Consider the following 19,149-nt stretch of genomic DNA (forward strand, 5'->3'; position numbering starts at 1 on the left):
GAGGACCGGGCCGCGGGGACACTAAAGCCCCGAAATCATCTCAAGATAACCTCAAGATAACCTCCCCATCACCCATACATGGTAATATAGCGAAAACACTCTAAAACTCTATGGACTCTACCCAGAACATTTAATCTGACGATTTCATGGTTAGCTTAAGATCTTAATTTAATTAAGGTTATTTTGAGATGATTTCGGGGCTTAGCGTCCTCGCGGCCCGGTCCTCATACTTGTTATACATCCCCAGGAAGCAGCCCGTAGCAGCTGTCTAACTCCCTGGTACCTAGTTACTGCTAGATGAACAAGGTGGATTGATCTTGAGTGCCTTAGTGTCTCATTACCATGTGCATAGCTATATATAGCTATACAACCATGACGCTAAATACTGTAATGTTTAATGTCCCTGTATCCGGGTACTTGCCAAGATGCGCGTGCTGGGTCGAGCCTCAGCTCCCAAGGCCCGCCATCCAAACATTTAGCATTTTAATGCAGACGATTCTTCTGTTGTTTTTCATATATATATATCCATATAAAACTGCATACGTTTCTAATTGTCGTTTTTTCTGAAAGTATTAAACTTATGAAACAGAATAAATATAATTTTGTATTATACAAGTATTAGCAATTTAGGTTATAGGCAAATTAGGCTATTTAAGGAGGTTTATTTTGGGATTGTTGCTGGTAAGTGGAGGTGGTGCTCGTCACTTAGCGTCAAGGAGCAGCTTCAAGTCAGAGTTGGTGCTCGTGTCATTGAGTGATAAGTGGTCGTGGAGTTTATCCACTTGGGTTGGTCGGTAGAGCGACGCTTTCTGTTACTGCAGGGGACAGCGTTCGATCCCCGATGGTCCAAGGGTTTGAGTACCGTTCCTTCACTCCGTCCTCGTATGTCCCAGTTCCTTGTCCTCGTATGTCCCAGTTCCTTGTCCTCGTATGTCCCAGTTCCTTGTCCTCGTATGTCCCAGTTCCTTGTCCTCGTATGTCCCAGTTCCTTGTCCTCGTATGTCCCAGTTCCTTGTCCTCGTATGTCCCAGTTCCTTGTCCTCGTATGTCCCAGTTCCTTGTCCTCGTATGTCCCAGTTCCTTGTCCTCGTATGTCCCAGTTCCTTGTCCTCGTATGTCCCAGTTCCTTGTCTTCGTATGTCCCAGTTCCTTGTCCTCGTATGTCCCAGTTCCTTGTCCTCGTATGTCCCAGTTCCTTGTCCTCATATCCCAATTCCTTGTCCTCATATCCCAGTTCCTTGTCCTCATATCCCAGGTCCTTGTCCTCACACAGTCAAACTGACTTAGCGCTTTCTCCAGATAACTAATACATTACAACTGACCGTGTTGGTAGGCTCACATGGCCCTGTAGTCATGTTTCAGTATCGTCACCCAGATGTCTGCTAGATGAACTAGAACTACCTACTCAAGGTAGGGTAAGGTGACGAGCTGTATCACCTTACACTGTTGGGTCGAAATCTTCACAGGTGTCTGGGCCCCCTCCTTGAAGAGGTTGGTGGTGGTCACCCTACCTGGGTGATCAGGCGGCGACCTTGCCATAGGTTACGCCTGGGAGGTTGGTGGGGGGCTTGGCCCACTCTTGTGTGTGTTAAGGTGTAGGTGTTCGTCAGGACGTGTTTGATAGTAGGTCATATTGGAACACCTTCTCACGTAGGCAGGCGCGCTCACACACTCACTCACACACACACCCAGGAAGCAGCCCGTAGCAGCTGTCTAACTCCCAGGTACCTATTTACTGCTAGGTAACAGGCGCACCAGGGTGAAGGAAACTGCCCATTTGCTTTTCCGGCGGTGCCGGGGGATCGAACCCCGGTCCCTAGGTCCACGAGTCTAGAGCGCTGTCCACTCAGCCACCACCCAGTGTGTGTGTGTGTGTGTGGAAAAAAATTAGCTAGTAATTAGTAACAGTTGATTGATTGACAATTGAGAGGCGGACCGAAAGAGCAAGAGCTCAACCCCCGCAAACCCAACTAGCTTAATACAACTAGGTGAATACAGTTTCCCACAAGCTTGCCTATACCCCATCACCCCAACAAAGGTCCTATGGGTTCACAGTGTGTACACATAGACCATCCCAACAGATAACAGAAACCATTTCGTACATTTCTCACTAATTTGAGAACTATGTCGCATAACGCACTCTATTAACACAAAACAAAAAACCTAAATCAAAATAAAAAACCTTCCCTAGGCTTCCCAGTATATAAACCCACAAATATATTTTAAAATAAATGTATATGAGAATAAAAACCCCCCTTGTTATTATACGGCATAAAATATTGCCGCTGCTCAGTTGTTTATCGGAGGCTCAAGGCAAATATTGACATTAAAGTCAGCCATTGTTGTTATAAATAGTGTTGTCGCGTGGTGATGGAGGTTCCGTAGCCTCTTGTGTAGTTTAGAATTAAACTTTATGTAGCGGTCACAGCTTGTAGCGGTTACGGCTAATCGTAGCGGTCACAGCTTGTAGCGTTTACGGCTAGTCGTAGCGGTCACTGCTTGTAGCGGTTATGGCTAGTCGTAGTGGTCACAGCTTGTAGCGTTTACGGCTGGTCGTAGCGGTCACAGCTTGTAGCGGTTACTGCTAGTCGTAGCGGTATGTTTCCACCCCATACTCTTGAATGTCTTGGGGCTAGAGGATAACATTGCTGGTGGATCTCCGTTTTATAATATCCTTTTGTCATCGCTAAGATAGCAGGTGGTGGTGGTAGGGGTAACAGAGCTAGAAGGGACGAGGGAGAGGACTGTAGAGCGGATGGGGGGGGACTATAGAGCAGTAGGGTCTTCAACAACTGTGTCCATGGTAGGGGGGTGTGCCCAGCCCTGCTCAACCTGTTCTACAGTCTACCAACGCTGGTATTGTTGACACTGGCACCAATCCTCTCATTGGGCATGATGGGGACACCTGTCCTTACGAGTAATACATCGCATTTTGACGTCAAAATATGATGTATCATTAATCATAGCGGCTCGTTAAAATGACGGGCTGTTACGTTTTCTGTTCGCGGGCCGATCAGTTAGGTTGATTGGGGCAATTTAATATATTATTTTTCTGACGTAGCAACTCGAGAAGACGGCTTGCATAAACACCCATCAACACAGTTGCCAAAGTTTGATTTTAGTCTCTAATTGCAAATTGTACGGAAAATGCAATTAAACCATATGTTTGTTTTTCATTTTTGTATAAAAATGACATCTTGGAACTCCCTGTAGCCTGGGCTTTAGGGTGTATAAACATACGGGACCTGTAGTATGTTTTGCAGAGATGGGCGCGTGCCGCTGGCTTGGCCTTGCTGTTGGATATCTAAATGAATATCAGGTTAGAGCGAGTTGGTCTTGGGGTGAAAAAGAGCCGAAGGCAGATAAATGGGAGTTGATTTTGGGTCATGGACAGTGGCTATAGGGGTCAGAGTTTTAGTGAATCTCAGCCCAAAGTTTATATGTACCCTATGCAGGCGATGAGTCACAATAACGTGGCTAAAGTATGTTGACCAGACCACACACTAGAACACCTATTCTTATCCATAGGGTTAGGTTAGGCTAGGTTAGGGTTAGGTTGAGTTAGGTTAGTTTAGGGTTATGGTAAGGTAAGGTTACGTTACGTTTTGTTTGGTTACATTAATGTTCTGTATCATTGTCAAACATGTTAAATATGAAATTCAAAAACTATTTGAGTATCCCCTAGAATCTCATTTACAGAAAATCAAACTCTTCAGATCGTTTCAAAGGAAATGAGTTAAGCATAGACTTTATATATTTTAAACTAACGATTTTTAACAATGTAAAGTTATAACTTGAGAATATTCTCTGTTTAGGACAAAGGTTTACGTTTCAGTTTACAAGTAAACTATTATTGGAACCGTAATATGCTTTCAGACCATCACAAATATCTAGATAAATATCCAAGTGTTTAACCAGGACGGCTGGCTGGTCGTTAAAACCACTTTCTTTACCCTGAGAACAGCCTTAAATAAGGCGTTTAGATTGCTGAAAAGCCTGGGTAAATACTGGTTTGTAAATGGTTGTCAATTTGAAGAACATATTACCGGGTAACATAATTGAAATGGGAAATTGAAATTAAAATAAGTTTATTGAGGTAAAATACACACAAAGGGATGAGGTAGGTCCAGCTATTCTCACCCCGTTCAGTACATCGTGTTAATACATACATAGATACACATCACAAACTATAAACATATTACCAAACATTCTGAGAGATAAACATATACATTTCCTCCTTTACACAAGTAGAATGGTAATTGAAATGGAGGCACTGAATTGTTTGAGACATTAGTAATTGCCTCGTGTGGGCGAATAAGCCTTTTGTAGATTCATTTATTCCTAGTTTTTTTTTAATTAATATTGGTTGAAGTCAAGTGGATATCATTAATATTGGTTGAAGTCAAGTGGATATCATTAATATTGGTTGAAGTCAAGTGGATATCATACCAGCTCACATAGATATCGGGTGAGAACTAGTGAACATAAGGTGAAGACACATGGTTATCGGGCAAGAGATTTTTTCCTCTTGCTGAGACAAAATAATGTGTATCATGCTGAGTGCAGAGAGAAATACAGTTGTTGTTGATCCTTGTGGAGCGTTGCGAGGCGTGACGAGGCTTGGCTTACGTGAGGCTATGCACCAAGTGTTCTACCTCTCTCACCCACCTATTTCCACCGCCTCACTGCTCTGAAAAACAAATTAAAAATACAAAAACAAAGCTGCAGCAGCAAGAATGCTGATTACTGTCTCAATTCTACTACCATATTCAGCTCCCGACTCAATGTTTCCTCAATCCTCATATCCCACCCAATTATTCAATTTCTTTCTAAGAAATTCTTTCTTTAATGTTTGTTAAAACTTCCGTCGGAATTTCGAGGTTATTCTGGTGTAGAATGTTGCAAATTGTCGTCGTAAACCAACAAAAAATTGACTAGCTTACCCACCTGGGGAAAAAAAATGCCTGGTGTAGTGGCGCGCTGCCCGCTGATTGGCTGGTTGGTTCTGGCACACGACTCTCATTGGATAATTTGGCGGGTGTGGCGGCCGTGGTGCGTCTCAGAAGTCACCATGTAAATAAACAAACTAGAAGGAATTTAACAAGGACGGTAAGTTCGTGTGGACTGGTCTGAGACGTGAAAGACTTGGTGTATACTGGACAATAACATATATATATATATTGTTTTTGTTGCTGCCATCACTGATAAGTTTATTGTAGTAGGTTATTGTGCACCCCATACTCATCCTGTGAGTGGGAGTTATTGGTCACCCCATACTCATCCTGTGAGTGGTAGTTATTGTGCACCCCATACTCATCCTGTGAGAGGTAGTTATTGTGCACCCCATACTCATCCTGTGAGAGGTAGTTATTGGTCACCCCATACTCATCCTGTGAGAGGTAGTTATTGTGCACCCCATACTCATCCTGTGAGTGGTAGTTATTGTGCACCCCATACTTATCCTGTGAGTGGGAGTTATTGTGCACCCCATACTCATCCTGTGAGTGGTAGTTATTGGTCACCCCATACTCATCCTGTGAGTGGGAGTTATTGTACACCCCATACTCATCCTGTGAGTGGTAGTTATTGTGCACCCCATACTCATCCTGTGAGTGGGAGTTATTGTACACCCCATACTCATCCTGTGAGTGGTAGTTATTGTACACCCCATACTCATCCTGTGAGTGGGAGTTATTGTACACCCCATACTCATCCTGTGAGTGGTAGTTATTGTGCACCCCATACTCATCCTGTGAGTGGTAGTTATTGTACACCCCATACTCATCCTGTGAGTGGGAGTTATTGTACACCCCATACTCATCCTGTGAGTGGTAGTTATTGTACACCCCATACTTATCCTGTGAGTGGGAGTTATTGTACACCCCATACTCATCCTGTGAGTGGTAGTTATTGTACACCCCATACTTATCCTGTGAGTGGGAGTTATTGTACACCCCATACTCATCCTGTGAGTGGGAGTTATTGTACACCCCATACTCATCCTGTGAGTGGTAGTTATTGTGCACCCCATACTTATCCTGTGAGTGCACAGGATACACCCCATACTCATACTTGTACACCCCATACTCATCCTGTGAGTGGGAGTTATTGTGCGCCCCATACTTATCCTGTGAGTGCACAGGATACACCCCATACTCATACTTGTACACCCCATACTCATCCTGTGAGAGGTAGTTATTGTACATACAAAACTAGACTCCAGAAAGAGCAAAAGTTTGCAACAAGATTTGTGCCTTAATTAAGATAAGAAAAGCACGAGGACAAATCAAGGGAATTTCATCTCCAAACATTACAGAACAGAAGAAATGGATTGGATATGACCACGACATACAAGATATTGAGAGGAATAGACAAGACGGATAACGACGTCTTTAAATTGAGAGAAAAAATGGTCAAGAGGACGTGGGAAGTGGGAAGTTATAAACATAAATGTCTCGTTGAAATGTTAGAAACTATTGGCACCTGTAAAGGTAGTCGACAAGTCGAGGAAATTAAGTCGTGGAATCCACCTCCATCCACAATTTTTAAGAGCTGATTCGCCAAGAATTCGAACACTTGGATATTTAATTTGTAACGCAAAATGCCCCTGTTACCTAGCAGTAAATAGGTACCTGGGAGTTAGACAGCTGTTATGGGCTGCTTCCTGTGTGTACTCATCTAGTTGTGCTTGCTGGGGTTGAGCTTTGGCTCTTTGGTCCCGCCTTTCAACTGTCAATCAACTGGTGTACAGATTCCTGAGCCTATTGGGCTCTATCATATCTACATTTGAAACTGTGTATGGAGTCAGTCTCCACCACATCACTGCCTAATGCATTCCATCCGTTAACTACTCTGACACTGAAAAAACCCCTTCTAACGTCCCTGTGGCTCATGTGAGTACTCAGTTTCCACCTGTGTCCCCTTATTCGCGTCCCGCCAGTGTTGAATAGTTTATCCTTGTTTACCCGGTCGATTCCCCTGAGGATTTTGTAGGCTGTGATCATGTCTCGCCTTACTCTTCTGTCTTCCGGTACTCGAAGTCTTCCCCATACACGTGGTGTGTGTATCGTATCGAGCGTCTTATTATGCACCCCATACCCATCCCGTGGGCGGTGGTGTAAAGGGTTACAGAGGCACATAATGGGTTCAGGATCTGAACCCTCTAGTTCGTTTAGCTAAGTAAATAACAATCTTTTGACGCTAGTTACACAATTATTAATGTTATACTTGTACACATACACATACAATCACCTACACAAATACACACATCAATAATATTTTCTATCACTAGTGATTCAACAAGAGGCTCACAACAGTCACTATACAAGGCACTTTACATCTATGGTGTGTCACAGTTACTAGTCTTGCTCCACACCCACCCAACTGGGCGGCAGCTTTACAGTCATGTGCTCCACACCCACCCAACTGGGCGGCAGCTTTACAGTCATTTGCTCCACACCCACCCAACTGGGCGGCAGCTTTACAGTCATGTGCTCCACACCCACCCAACTGGGCGGCAGCTTTACAGTCACGTGCTCCACACCCACCCAACTGGGCGGCAGCTTTAGTCACGTGCTCCACACCCACCCAACTGGGCGGCAGCTTTACAGTCACGTGCTCCACACCCACCCAACTGGGCGACAGCTTTTAGGTGGTGAAGCAAAATGGTGTCAAATGGATTCGTCTTTCCTGTCTGATGTTGTAATTGTGCCACGCAAGTCGGGCAGGATTTCCTTTGCCTGAATTCGGCATAGTGCAGAGAGAGAGAGAGAGAGAGAGAGAGAGAGAGATTTACCTCAAGGTTCCCTGCCCTCACCCCTGCGGTGAGTGCGTGTGATCATGTAAATATTTGATCATGTGGGATCATTAGTAACGTTGTATAATATGAAAGTGAAGAGTTGTGGGGCCACATTCCAGCGGTGACGGTCCGTGGTCCTGGGCTAGGCTAGGCTAGGCTTCACTATCACTCACCATGAGGCTGCTGCCTTCGGGGCCTTACATCACTCTCCTACTCATCATCCATCCACCACCCAGCACAATTACTCATCTTCAGTGACTTAATTCTTCCAATGAGTGTAATACCAACAGTTACAATTACAGTACTTACATTTTAGGAACACTGTCCGCCATTTCTCAGGGTCTCGATTTATTCATGTTTAATTTCAAATTCAAAAGTTTTATTAATAAATGTGTGTACATTTATAGTTGCCTTAGTTTACACAGATTTACAGTAAGTTATTTACATATGATAAAGTTTTAACAATAACATGTCTATAATTATATACTGATACTCTAGAATTAGATTTAGAAGCTACATTGATCAGTGATTTAAAAATCATCACTGCCTTTTGTACGGTCACTGATGGTCGAGTGGTTTAAGGCACCGTGTACACCAGTTGCAATGTGCTCCTGGCGGTTTGGGTTCGAGTCACTTTTGGGGTGTGGAGTTTTCAGTTGCATATATGTTTGGGGACCATTCAAGCTTGTTCACATGCATATATATAATCAGAAAACTTCCCTGGGAAGGGATCGAACCCGGACAGCCAGGCGCTGTATACACCATAGCGTGTCCAGTACTATTCCCGCTACACCACAACCTACTGTTAAATGAATAGGAGATGATGCCAACCTGGGGCCAGATTTACGAAGCAGTTACGCAAGCACTCACGAACCTGTCGACGCATCCTTCGAATTGACAGTACGGTTTAATATCAAGTGTAATAAGTACAATTCGTGACTGCCTGGAATAGTACATAATTACACTTACTTGTGCCATTACATTTACCTCCCCATATACGGAGGATGGGCTGGAACCTGTACATCTTTTCTCAATCTTTGGCGGCTTTGTTTACAATTATTAAACAGTTAATGAGCTCCGAAGCACCAGGAGGCTGTTTATAACAATAACAACAGTTGATTGGCAAGTTTTAATGCTTCTAAACTGTTTAATAAATGTAACCAAAGCCGTCAAAGTTTGAGGAAAGATGTTCAGGTTCGTAAGTACTTTCGTAAGTGCTTCGTGAATCTGGCGAGGAGTTTGCCAGCTAAGGAAGAATGACCAGAGGAACAACGGTTGACTGGGGAAATGACGTCTGTGACCCATCCCTATATACATTAAAGAATCTCGGATAACGTGACTGCATAGCTCTTAATTAAGATTAGCGTAGCAGCTAAATTAAGGATTTCCACTTTAAGCACCGGGTACCTCTCTTGAGTTGTCCTGCTACATGTAATTACCTAAGTGTAGTTACAGGATGAGAGCTATGCTCGTGATGTCCCGTCTTCCCAGCACTCTTTGTCATATAACGCTTTGAAACTACTGACGGTCTTGGCCTCCACCACCTTCTCACTTAACTTGTTCCAACCGTCTACCACTCTATTTGCGAAGGTGAATTTTCTTATATTTCTTCGGCATCTGTGTTTGTAGTGGTTCATGTGTTGTCAAGTCGTGACTCGTGTGTTGAGGGGCGAGGCTGCTGCCACACCCACCGCCTTGTTTACACGTAGGTTATTGTGTTGTGTTGGCAGCCTCATTAGTGTGTGCTCGAGTCACAGCCTCATGCTCCCTGTTGCCATCTCAACCCAGCCTCCTGAAATGATAGTTTTTATTATTATTATTTTCTGCCACAGACGTGGCCAAACATTTACAGGGCTAATCAGTATATATATACATTTTCTTTTGTCCTCCATGGACAGGGTGTGAGAGGTTTGTCAAATATACAGTTCAGGGATTTATTGAACAATCAACCAGGTGATTGTAGTGCTTTTAAAATGCTAGGCTAAGCTACATACGTAAATACATAGATACACAGATTTATGTATGCTACATAAAGTGTTCGATGTGTCTTTTACATAGTGTCATTAATGTGCATTTACAAAGGCAAAACGTAACTCTGATCAGCTTCCACATATACTTTATACACATACATACACACACATATACATACACACACATTGTCTAAGTATTGTCTAAGACCAAAGAGCCAAAGCTCAACCCCCGCAAGCACAATTAGGTGAGTACACATATACATACATACATATATACACACACATACATTTGTCTCTTTTACTCTGGCAGGGTGAGATAGATGATAGTACTTATAGTAACCATTTGGTCCAAAATACCAATATGTAGTGTTGGAACAATAATAATACACTTTTTGTACTTTTAATTTCATAGTCCGGAAAAAAATTGTTAAATAAACAAATATACCCTGGCCTAGTATACCACATTAGGTATAAAGGAGGGTAGAAATAGCCTAAGCTACTCTATCCCTTTGAGATGTATTTCTTTCTTGTCTCAATAAACATACTTGAACTTGATTAGGTATAAACTAGCGTGTACTAGAGATAGGATTGCTAGGAGAGGTTATAATACGTATTATATTTGTTGCCGTTAACAAAAGTTTCCCCATTTGTCTAAATTTAATAATACCAAAGTCACCTTTTTTTGCTAGCCCATCACTACACATTAATACTTTCGACTAAATAGTTATTATAAGTACTCTCATTTTAGGAGGCTGGGTTGCTTCTTGAATCTTAACCTGTTGCTTGCGCACTCGCCAGAGGTTTCAATTTGTGTGTACAGTGGAGCGTGAACAATTGTGTGTAATGAGAGAGACACGAGTGCAGCTAGGTATTCTTGACGGTCCGAGGGTGACTGTGCTTCAAATTTGTATGAAAAATGTTAATTGAAAGTTTCCTCTCCTAACCTTTCCGAGTGGGCCGGACGACTCAAACAAAACGGGACAGTACGTCACTTTTGTAAGTCGATTTCATTTCAAATTACGCCCACTTTTGGCCATAGTGCGCATACGAGCGAAAAGCGACGTTATTTTTAAGAGAACGGGTTGGACTGTGTCTGCGGCCCAGGCTCGTACTAGGTTTCAACGATGATTGCTAAAGATTAAGCCACCCAATAAGGGGCACGGGCATGATTAGCCCGTAAGGTTATTCACAGTGGATCATTACAGAGGTCTGTTAATGGTCCTCACATTTAGAGGTAAGGTGTTGACAAATCTTGCTCCCTTAATGTTTATAGAAATTATCCTTAATGCGCGCCTGCTTTCCAGCGGAGCTATTTTACACATTGTGTAAAGACTCGTGGTCCTGCAATGAAATAATTTTAGTCCGGTAGTTTGAAACTAGTCCTTCTAATACACACACAAATCACAATTGCGTGATGCATCAAATGAACAAATCCACAAGGGCCGTGACGATGATTCGAACCTGCGTCAGAGAGCATCCCAGACACTGCCTTAATCGACTGAGCTACGACAGGGTAAGGCAGCGTCTGGGATGCTCTCGGACGCAGGTTCGAATCCTCGTCACGGCCCTTGTGGATTTGTTCATTAGTCCTTCTAAACTTTTCCAGGACTACATTAGTAGCATTTGCTACTCTGACAAATGTCAGTAAAGTCTTCAAGAACACAGAGAAGGTTACCTTATAAACGCTATTTATGTCATACGTGCGGCCTGTGTTGGAGTATACAGGACCAGCATGGAACCCCACATCTTAAAAAAGAAGAAATAGTCACAGGTTTCCTTCATCTCCTTTAGGGAGATGAACCTAATGTTATTTGAAGAAAAGAGATAGAGGAAAAATTATAGACTTGCATCATACTTAGTGATTTTAATTTTCTTAATTGCGACAGAGTTTAGATTGACTAGACACAGATTGAAAGGACATAGAACCAGGCAGATGAGCCAAAGGGATGTCTCGAAGATGAGCCACAGGGATGTCTCGAAGATGAGCCACAGAGATGTCTGTGATGTCTTCACACTCACTCGTTCTTCGAGTGAATGTGAAGTGAACTAGAGTAATATTAAGGGCTTCATCTAACCACAGTTTTAAAAGTTATAACATAAGAGGCAGGGGTCGGGAGTCATTGCATTTAATGACCGACACTTGGGAAGATAGAGCCCAGAAACTGAAGCTTTGTTACATAAATACTATTAGACAAGCATGCACGCGCACACACAACTTTTGATGCCTATGCCGTTAATAACACTCCCATAGACCCAAGTGGTATATTCTGTAAGGTAAGTGATAGATGCGCGAGATTCTGAAGGGTTTGTGCACATTGTAGAGGGGGGAGGAGTTTTAGCGGCCTTGCCAGCCAGTTAGATGACGGGCAAGCAAGAGGCCCGTCCCAGACGGGCAAGCAAGAGGCCGGTCCCAGACAGGCAAGAGCCCCGTCCCAGACCTGAACTGTGGTGGTGGCGGCGGTAGGCAGAGACATGTTGTCGCAGACCGGTTTTTGGACACCCGAGGGAACCCTTGTTGATCTGATGGCGATAACCAGGTCCTCGACGCTTAGCGGGATATGACTTTATTAAGATCATTCTCCCCCCCTGCTCTACACGGGTACTGTATCACCCTCTCACACTAACCTAAACGTAGACAACTGTTTTAATTGAAGAGCGCGCTTGAGTTTCATACACACACACACTGGAAACTGGAAAATATTGGAGGGGTGACAGGTAAGCTTCTATCATGGATGAAAAATTTTCTGACTGGTAGAAAAATGAGGGCAGTCATCAGAGGCAATGTATCGGAATGGAGAAATGTCACAAGTGGAGTATCACAGGGTTCAGTTCTTGCACCAGTGATGTTTATTGTGTACATAAATGATCTACCAGTTGGTATACAGAATTATATGAACATGTTTGCTGATGATGCTAAGATAATAGGAAGGATAAGAAATTTAGATGATTGTCATGCCCTTCAAGAAGACCTGGACAAAATAAGTAGATGGAGCACCACTTGGCAAATGGAATTTAATGTTAATAAATGTCATGTAATGGAATGTGGAATAGGAGAACATAGACCCCACACAACCTATATATTATGTGAGAAATCTTTAAAGAATTCTGATAAAGAAAGAGATCTAGGGGTGGTTCTAGATAGAAAACTATCACCTGAGGACCACATAAAGAATATTGTGCAAGGAGCCTATGCTATGCTTTCTAACTTCAGAATTGCATTTAAATACATGGATGGCGATATACTAAAGAAATTGTTCATGACTTTTGTTAGGCCAAAGCTAGAATATGCAGCTGTTGTGTGGTGCCCATATCTTAAGAAGCACATCAACAAACTGGAAAAGGTGCAAAGACATGCTACTAAGTGGCTCCCAGAACTGAAGGGTAAGAGCTACGAGGAGAGGTTAGAAACATTAAATATGCCAAAACTAGAAGACAAGAAAAAGAGGTGATATGATCACTACATGCAAAATAGTAACAGGAATTGATAAAATCGACAGGGAAGATTTCCTGAGACCTGGCACTTCAAGAACAAGAGGTCATAGATTTAAACTAGCTAAACACAGATGCCGAAGAAATATAAGAAAATTCACCTTCGCAAATAGAGTGGTAGACGGTTGGAACAAGTTAAGTGAGAAGGTGGTGGAGGCCAAGACCGTCAGTAGTTTCAAAGCGTTATATGACAAAGAGTGCTGGGAAGACGGGACACCACGAGCGTAGCTCTCATCCTGTAACTACACTTAGGTAATTACACTTAGGTAATTACACACACACGTACAAAACGCGGGGGAAACCACAATATGGAACGGAAAATCAAAACCAAAAAACGCAAGACCTGAGAGTTACGTCAGAAAACGCCAATTGCCGACCAGCATGTACTGCGGGTGTCCACCGCGGACAGTGTCGTACCGCACGTGTTTGACATACTGGCGTCCCGCTAGCTTAAATTCACGCGCGGTCACGTATCCTGCGGTGAAGCTAACGTGAGGCTGGCGTTAGCCACTGCGTCACCTTACCTTGAGGTTACCTTGAGGTGCTTCCGGGGCTTAGCGTCCCCGCGGCCCGGTCGTCGACAAGGCCTCCTGGTTGCCGGACTGATCAACCAGGCTTTTGGACGCGGCTGCTCGCAGCCTGACGTACGAGTCACAGCCTCGCCACACGTACTGATGCAGTCTTGCGCGCGCACCAGTTCCTTGACGGGGGAAGAGTTTAGTCAGCACAATTGGGGGTAGACTGTGGACTTTCTCCTACGATTGATTGATTGATGAAGATTATGCCACCCAAGAGGTGGCACGGGCATGAATAGCCCGTAAGTGGTGGCCCCTTTTGAGCCATTACCAGTATCAATAGATGATACTGGAGATATGTGGAGGTGCGACTGTACCCTGCGTGACGGGAGATGTCTCTCGTGTTTCTCCTATAACACTACCCCCTAGAACAACTATCTTGGGATTAAGGAGAGAGAAAGGAAAGGGTGAGAAACAGGTTATCTTGAGATGATTTCGGGGCTTTAGTGTCCCCGCGGCCCAGTCCTCGACCACGCCTCCACCCCCAGGAAGCAGCCCGTGACGGCTGATTAACACCCAGGTACCTATTTTACTGCTAGGTAACAGGGGCATAGGGTGAAAGAAACTCTGCCCATTGTTTGTCGCCGGCGCCTGGGATCGAACCCAGGACCACAGGTAGACACGGATAGATAATAAAATAAGCGAGACAAATATAATGGCGATAATGGGCACGTTTCCTTTCATGCAATGCTCCTGTTCACCTAGCAGTAAATAGGTACCTGGGGAGTTAGGCAACTGTTGTGGGGGTTGCATCCTTGGGGAGGGTCAGTAGTTCCACCTTCTGTGGTGACCTTGACATCAGTTCATATACACAGGCTTCCTGGGCCTGACAAAATCCATTATGTGAAGTGACGACAATTACCAGACTGACGACACGTGTGGGAAGTTTGGTAAGGCTTGGTGTTCTTACTGCTCACCACCACACACACACCACCGCTCCTGTGCCAGGTAAGTCCACCACGGGCTCACCATAGCCCGTGCTACTTGCCCCGCTCCTGTGCCAGGAAAGTCCACCACGGGCTCACCATAGTCCGTGCTACTTGTCCCGCTCCTGTGCCAGGAAAGTCCACTACGGGCTCACCATACCCCGCGCTACTTGTCCCGCTCCTGTGCCAGGAAAGTCCACTACGGGCTCACCATACCCCGCGCTACTTGTCCCGCTCCTGTGCCAGGAAAGTCCACCACGGGCTCACCATACCCCGCGCTACTTGCCCCGCTCCTGTGCCAGGAAAGTCCACCACGGGCTCACCATACCCCGTGCTACTTGCCCCGCTCCTGTGCCAGGAAAGTCCACCACGGGCTCACCATACCCCGTGCTACTTGCCCCGCTCCTGTGCCAGGAAAGTCCACCACGGGCTCACCATAGCCCGTGCTACTTGCCCCGCTCCTGTGCCAGGAAAGTCCACCACGGGCTCACCATAGCCCGTGCTACTTGCCCCGCTCCTGTGCCAGGAAAGTCCACCACGGGCTCACCATAGCCCGTGCTACTTGCCCCGCTCCTGTGCCAGGAAAGTCCACCACGGGCTCACCATACCCCGCGCTACTTGTCCCGCTCCTGTGCCAGGAAAGTCCACCACGGGCTCACCATAGCCCGTGCTACTTGTCCCGCTCCTGTGCCAGGAAAGTCCACCACGGGCTCACCATAGCCCGTGCTACTTGCCCCGCTCCTGTGCCAGGTAAGTCCACCACGGGCTCACCATACCCCGTGCTACTTGCCCCGCTCCTGTGCCAGGAAAGTCCACCACGGGCTCACCATAGCCCGTGCTACTTGCCCCACTCCTGTGCCAGGAAAGTCCACTACGGGCTCACCATAGCCCGTGCTACTTGCCCCACTCCTGTGCCAGGAAAGTCCACTACGGGCTCACCATAGCCCGTGCTACTTGCCCCGCTCCTGTGCCAGGAAAGTCCACTACGGGCTCACCATACCCCGCGCTACTTGCCCCGCTCCTGTGCCAGGAAAGTCCACTACGGGCTCACCATACCCCGTGCTACTTGCCACGCTCCTGTGCCAGGTAAGTCCACTACGGGCTCACCATACCCCGCGCTACTTGTCCCGCTCCTGTGCCAGGTAAGTCCACTACGGGCTCACCATAGCCCGTGCTACTTGCCCCGCTCCTGTGCCAGGTAAGTCCACTACGGGCTCACCATACCCCGCGCTACTTGCCCCGCTCCTGTGCCAGGTAAGTCCACTACGGGCTCACCATAGCCCGTGCTACTTGCCCCGCTCCTGTGCCAGGAAAGTCCACCACGGGCTCACCATAGCACGTGCTACTTGCCCCGCTCCTGTGCCAGGAAAGTCCACCACGGGCTCACCATAGCCCGTGCTACTTGCCCCACTCCTGTGCCAGGAAAGTCCACTACGGGCTCACCATAGCCCGTGCTACTTGCCCCACTCCTGTGCCAGGAAAGTCCACTACGGGCTCACCATAGCCCGTGCTACTTGCCCCGCTCCTGTGCCAGGAAAGTCCACTACGGGCTCACCATACCCCGCGCTACTTGCCCCGCTCCTGTGCCAGGAAAGTCCACTACGGGCTCACCATACCCCGTGCTACTTGCCACGCTCCTGTGCCAGGTAAGTCCACTACGGGCTCACCATACCCCGCGCTACTTGTCCCGCTCCTGTGCCAGGTAAGTCCACTACGGGCTCACCATAGCCCGTGCTACTTGCCCCGCTCCTGTGCCAGGTAAGTCCACTACGGGCTCACCATACCCCGCGCTACTTGTCCCGCTCCTGTGCCAGGTAAGTCCACTACGGGCTCACCATAGCCCGTGCTACTTGCCCCGCTCCTGTGCCAGGAAAGTCCACCACGGGCTCACCATAGCACGTGCTACTTGCCCCGCTCCTGTGCCAGGAAAGTCCACCACGGGCTCACCATAGCCCGTGCTACTTGCCCCGCTTCTGTGCCAGGAAAGTCCACCACGGGCTCACCATAGCACGTGCTACTTGCCCCGCTCCTGTGCCAGGAAAGTCCACCACGGGCTCACCATACCCCGCGCTACTTGTCCCGCTCCTGTGCCAGGTAAGTCCACTACGGGCTCACCATAGCCCGTGCTACTTGCCCCGCTCCTGTGCCAGGAAAGTCCACCACGGGCTCACCATAGCACGTGCTACTTGCCCCGCTCCTGTGCCAGGAAAGTCCACTACGGGCTCACCATAGCCCGTGCTACTTGCCCCGCTCCTGTGCCAGGAAAGTCCACCACGGGCTCACCATAGCCCGTGCTACTTGGAACTTGTTCCGAGTAGCTGAATCTATAAGAACAACAACAACTTACTGCTCACGTGGACCTGTGTCAGGTCCACCTCCGGCGCCACACTGCCTTACATAAAAGGCTAAAGTCACCATTGTGGAATGACAACTTTCCAAATTTACTCCCCATGTCTCGCCTTCCACCGTGGCCTCAAACTCTGGGCATGGTGGGTGTAGGTGGGGATGGAGTGGCGGGTGTAGGTGGATGGTGGTGGTGGGTGTAGGTGGTGGCGGGTGTAGGTGGCGGGTGAAGGTTAAACGTTTAATATAGTTGTGCGTCATACGTTTGATTTAGAACCTTTTCTGAGCTAACTTGGCTGTCAGAAGAGCTCACTTGGTCACCCGCAAATAAAGCATTTGCGTACCGCAGTGTTCGTTAGAAACATTTCTGGTCGAAGCTGACGAACTCTTCACTGTATCGAATTATGCACAAAAATAATGCTGATTGGTCCATTGTCAGTGACCATGAAGCTATGTTCGGACATTTTGTTCACATTAAGTCAAATCTTCTATCCTTGTGTATTTTTTTTTTGGTAAAGATTAATTGTCTTCAATTTAAATAGTTGTATAAAACGTGTTATGTACTGAAGACATGAAGTAAGATGATGTGTTTGGTTTCAGTGGTGGACTGTCCAACCTGCTCTACTACTGCGCCCTCCCTGTCTCCAACCCCGCCAAGGCCACAGAGCCCTCAGAGGTCCTCCTCAGGATATATGGACAGGTAAGACATCTTCAGTTTTCCTTGGCCCCTCAGAGGGGGGCCGACATGCCATGAAGTATAGATGGTGCCTAGCATCCTAGCTTCCCTGTTAGCCAGAGATTAGTGTAATCTAGTGTTACTATCCTCCCTTCCCTGTTAGCCAGAGATTAGTGTAATCTAGTGTTACTATCCTCCCTTCCCTGTCTCTGATCAGAGTTTTGTGTCGACCCAGACGTTGCTAACTTTAGCAGGGGTGATGAGAAGTTGCTAACTTTAGCAGGATTGATGACATACAGTACTATGGCATGGACTGCCTAACATGAGGACCAAACCATATATCAGAAAATAGAGAAACGACAATGTTTCGGTTCATCCTGGACCATTATCAGGTCAGGTAATGGAGAGAGAGGAAGGGACAGACAAATAGGGAAGAGAGAATGGGGCTTTCTCTACCGGTGAAAGAAGTGAGAGAGAGAACGGAGCTGCTTCTACCGGTGACAGAAGAGAGTGAACGGGTCTTCCTTCCTCTACCGGTGAAGGAAGAGAGTGAACGGGTCTTCCTTCCTCTACCGGTGAAGGAAGAGAGCGGAACTTTCTCTACCGGTGTATGAAGCGTGAACGCTGTTAATTCCACCACTGAAGGAAGAGAACATTACATCTAACAAACATACAATGTACATCGTACATATAATGAATTACTATCGTGCCCTTGATTAAGAGAGAAACGGAACATTGATAACCAAGAACTCCGGGCAGTACTCAGGAGTTGGTGTTCTGATAACCCACTCCAGACTCAAATGCCGCTACCTCCACCAGGCTTAAAATAAACATTGACATCACACATCTATTAAGATAGTAAAGAAGCTTACAGAGAACAGCTACAGTGTTTTGCACGCTCCAGGCACCACACAGCTCATTGTGTTAACAATGAACACAATAACATGGTCTCGGATGCCCGACATGTTATGCCGTCTCGTATAACATCTTTCCTTGACAGGACAAAAGCTATTTAACCAGTTTTGAACACTAATTGAGTTCAAATCCCTCGCATTGCTCCAACTGATTTTCTTCTTATTACTATTATAAATAACCTCGCTGTTCTTCAGGGGGCCCTTAAAATGTCCATTATATGTAAATTAAGCCTCAATGATTGAGGAAAGATAGCGACCCAGGGAACCCTTCTCCAAGAGGTCAGCCCAGATGACCTCTGGAAAAGGGGGTAGAAATAGCCTAAGCTACTCTATCCCTTTGAGATGAATTTCTTTCTTGTCTCAAACATACTTGAACCTCTGGATCGTCTTGCAAAGTTAATTAAAATATTCCTGGCAAGTCTTAGCCAGCTAGTTTCAAGTAGGTGATATTATTCACG

General features: G+C 46.1%; 1 protein-coding gene and 2 long non-coding RNA genes across 4 annotated transcripts in view; 2 read left to right on the forward strand and 1 right to left on the reverse strand.

Moving 5' to 3' along the window:
* Positions 1-19,149, forward strand: part of LOC138354721 (uncharacterized) — a 416,665-nt gene that overhangs the window by 355,236 nt on the left and 42,280 nt on the right. The gene's annotated exons all lie outside the window — the stretch shown is intronic.
* Positions 1-19,149, forward strand: part of LOC123768973 (choline/ethanolamine kinase) — a 67,303-nt gene that overhangs the window by 19,445 nt on the left and 28,709 nt on the right. For both annotated transcript variants that reach the window (XM_045759880.2, XM_045759881.2), the window contains exon 3: positions 17,702-17,801. In XM_045759880.2, the coding sequence (XP_045615836.1) occupies positions 17,702-17,801 (100 nt within the window). The remainder of the gene's footprint in view (positions 1-17,701; positions 17,802-19,149) is intronic.
* LOC123768974 (uncharacterized) lies at positions 3,932-7,638 on the reverse strand. Its single transcript, XR_011223611.1, has 3 exons — positions 7,268-7,638; positions 4,948-5,086; positions 3,932-4,690 (listed from the first exon to the last, which is right to left on the reverse strand). It is a non-coding gene; the product is annotated as an uncharacterized lncRNA (long non-coding RNA).

This window comes from Procambarus clarkii, chromosome 64 (assembly GCF_040958095.1).
Source record: "Procambarus clarkii isolate CNS0578487 chromosome 64, FALCON_Pclarkii_2.0, whole genome shotgun sequence".
In the NCBI taxonomy this organism is placed as follows: Eukaryota; Metazoa; Arthropoda; class Malacostraca; order Decapoda; family Cambaridae; genus Procambarus; species Procambarus clarkii.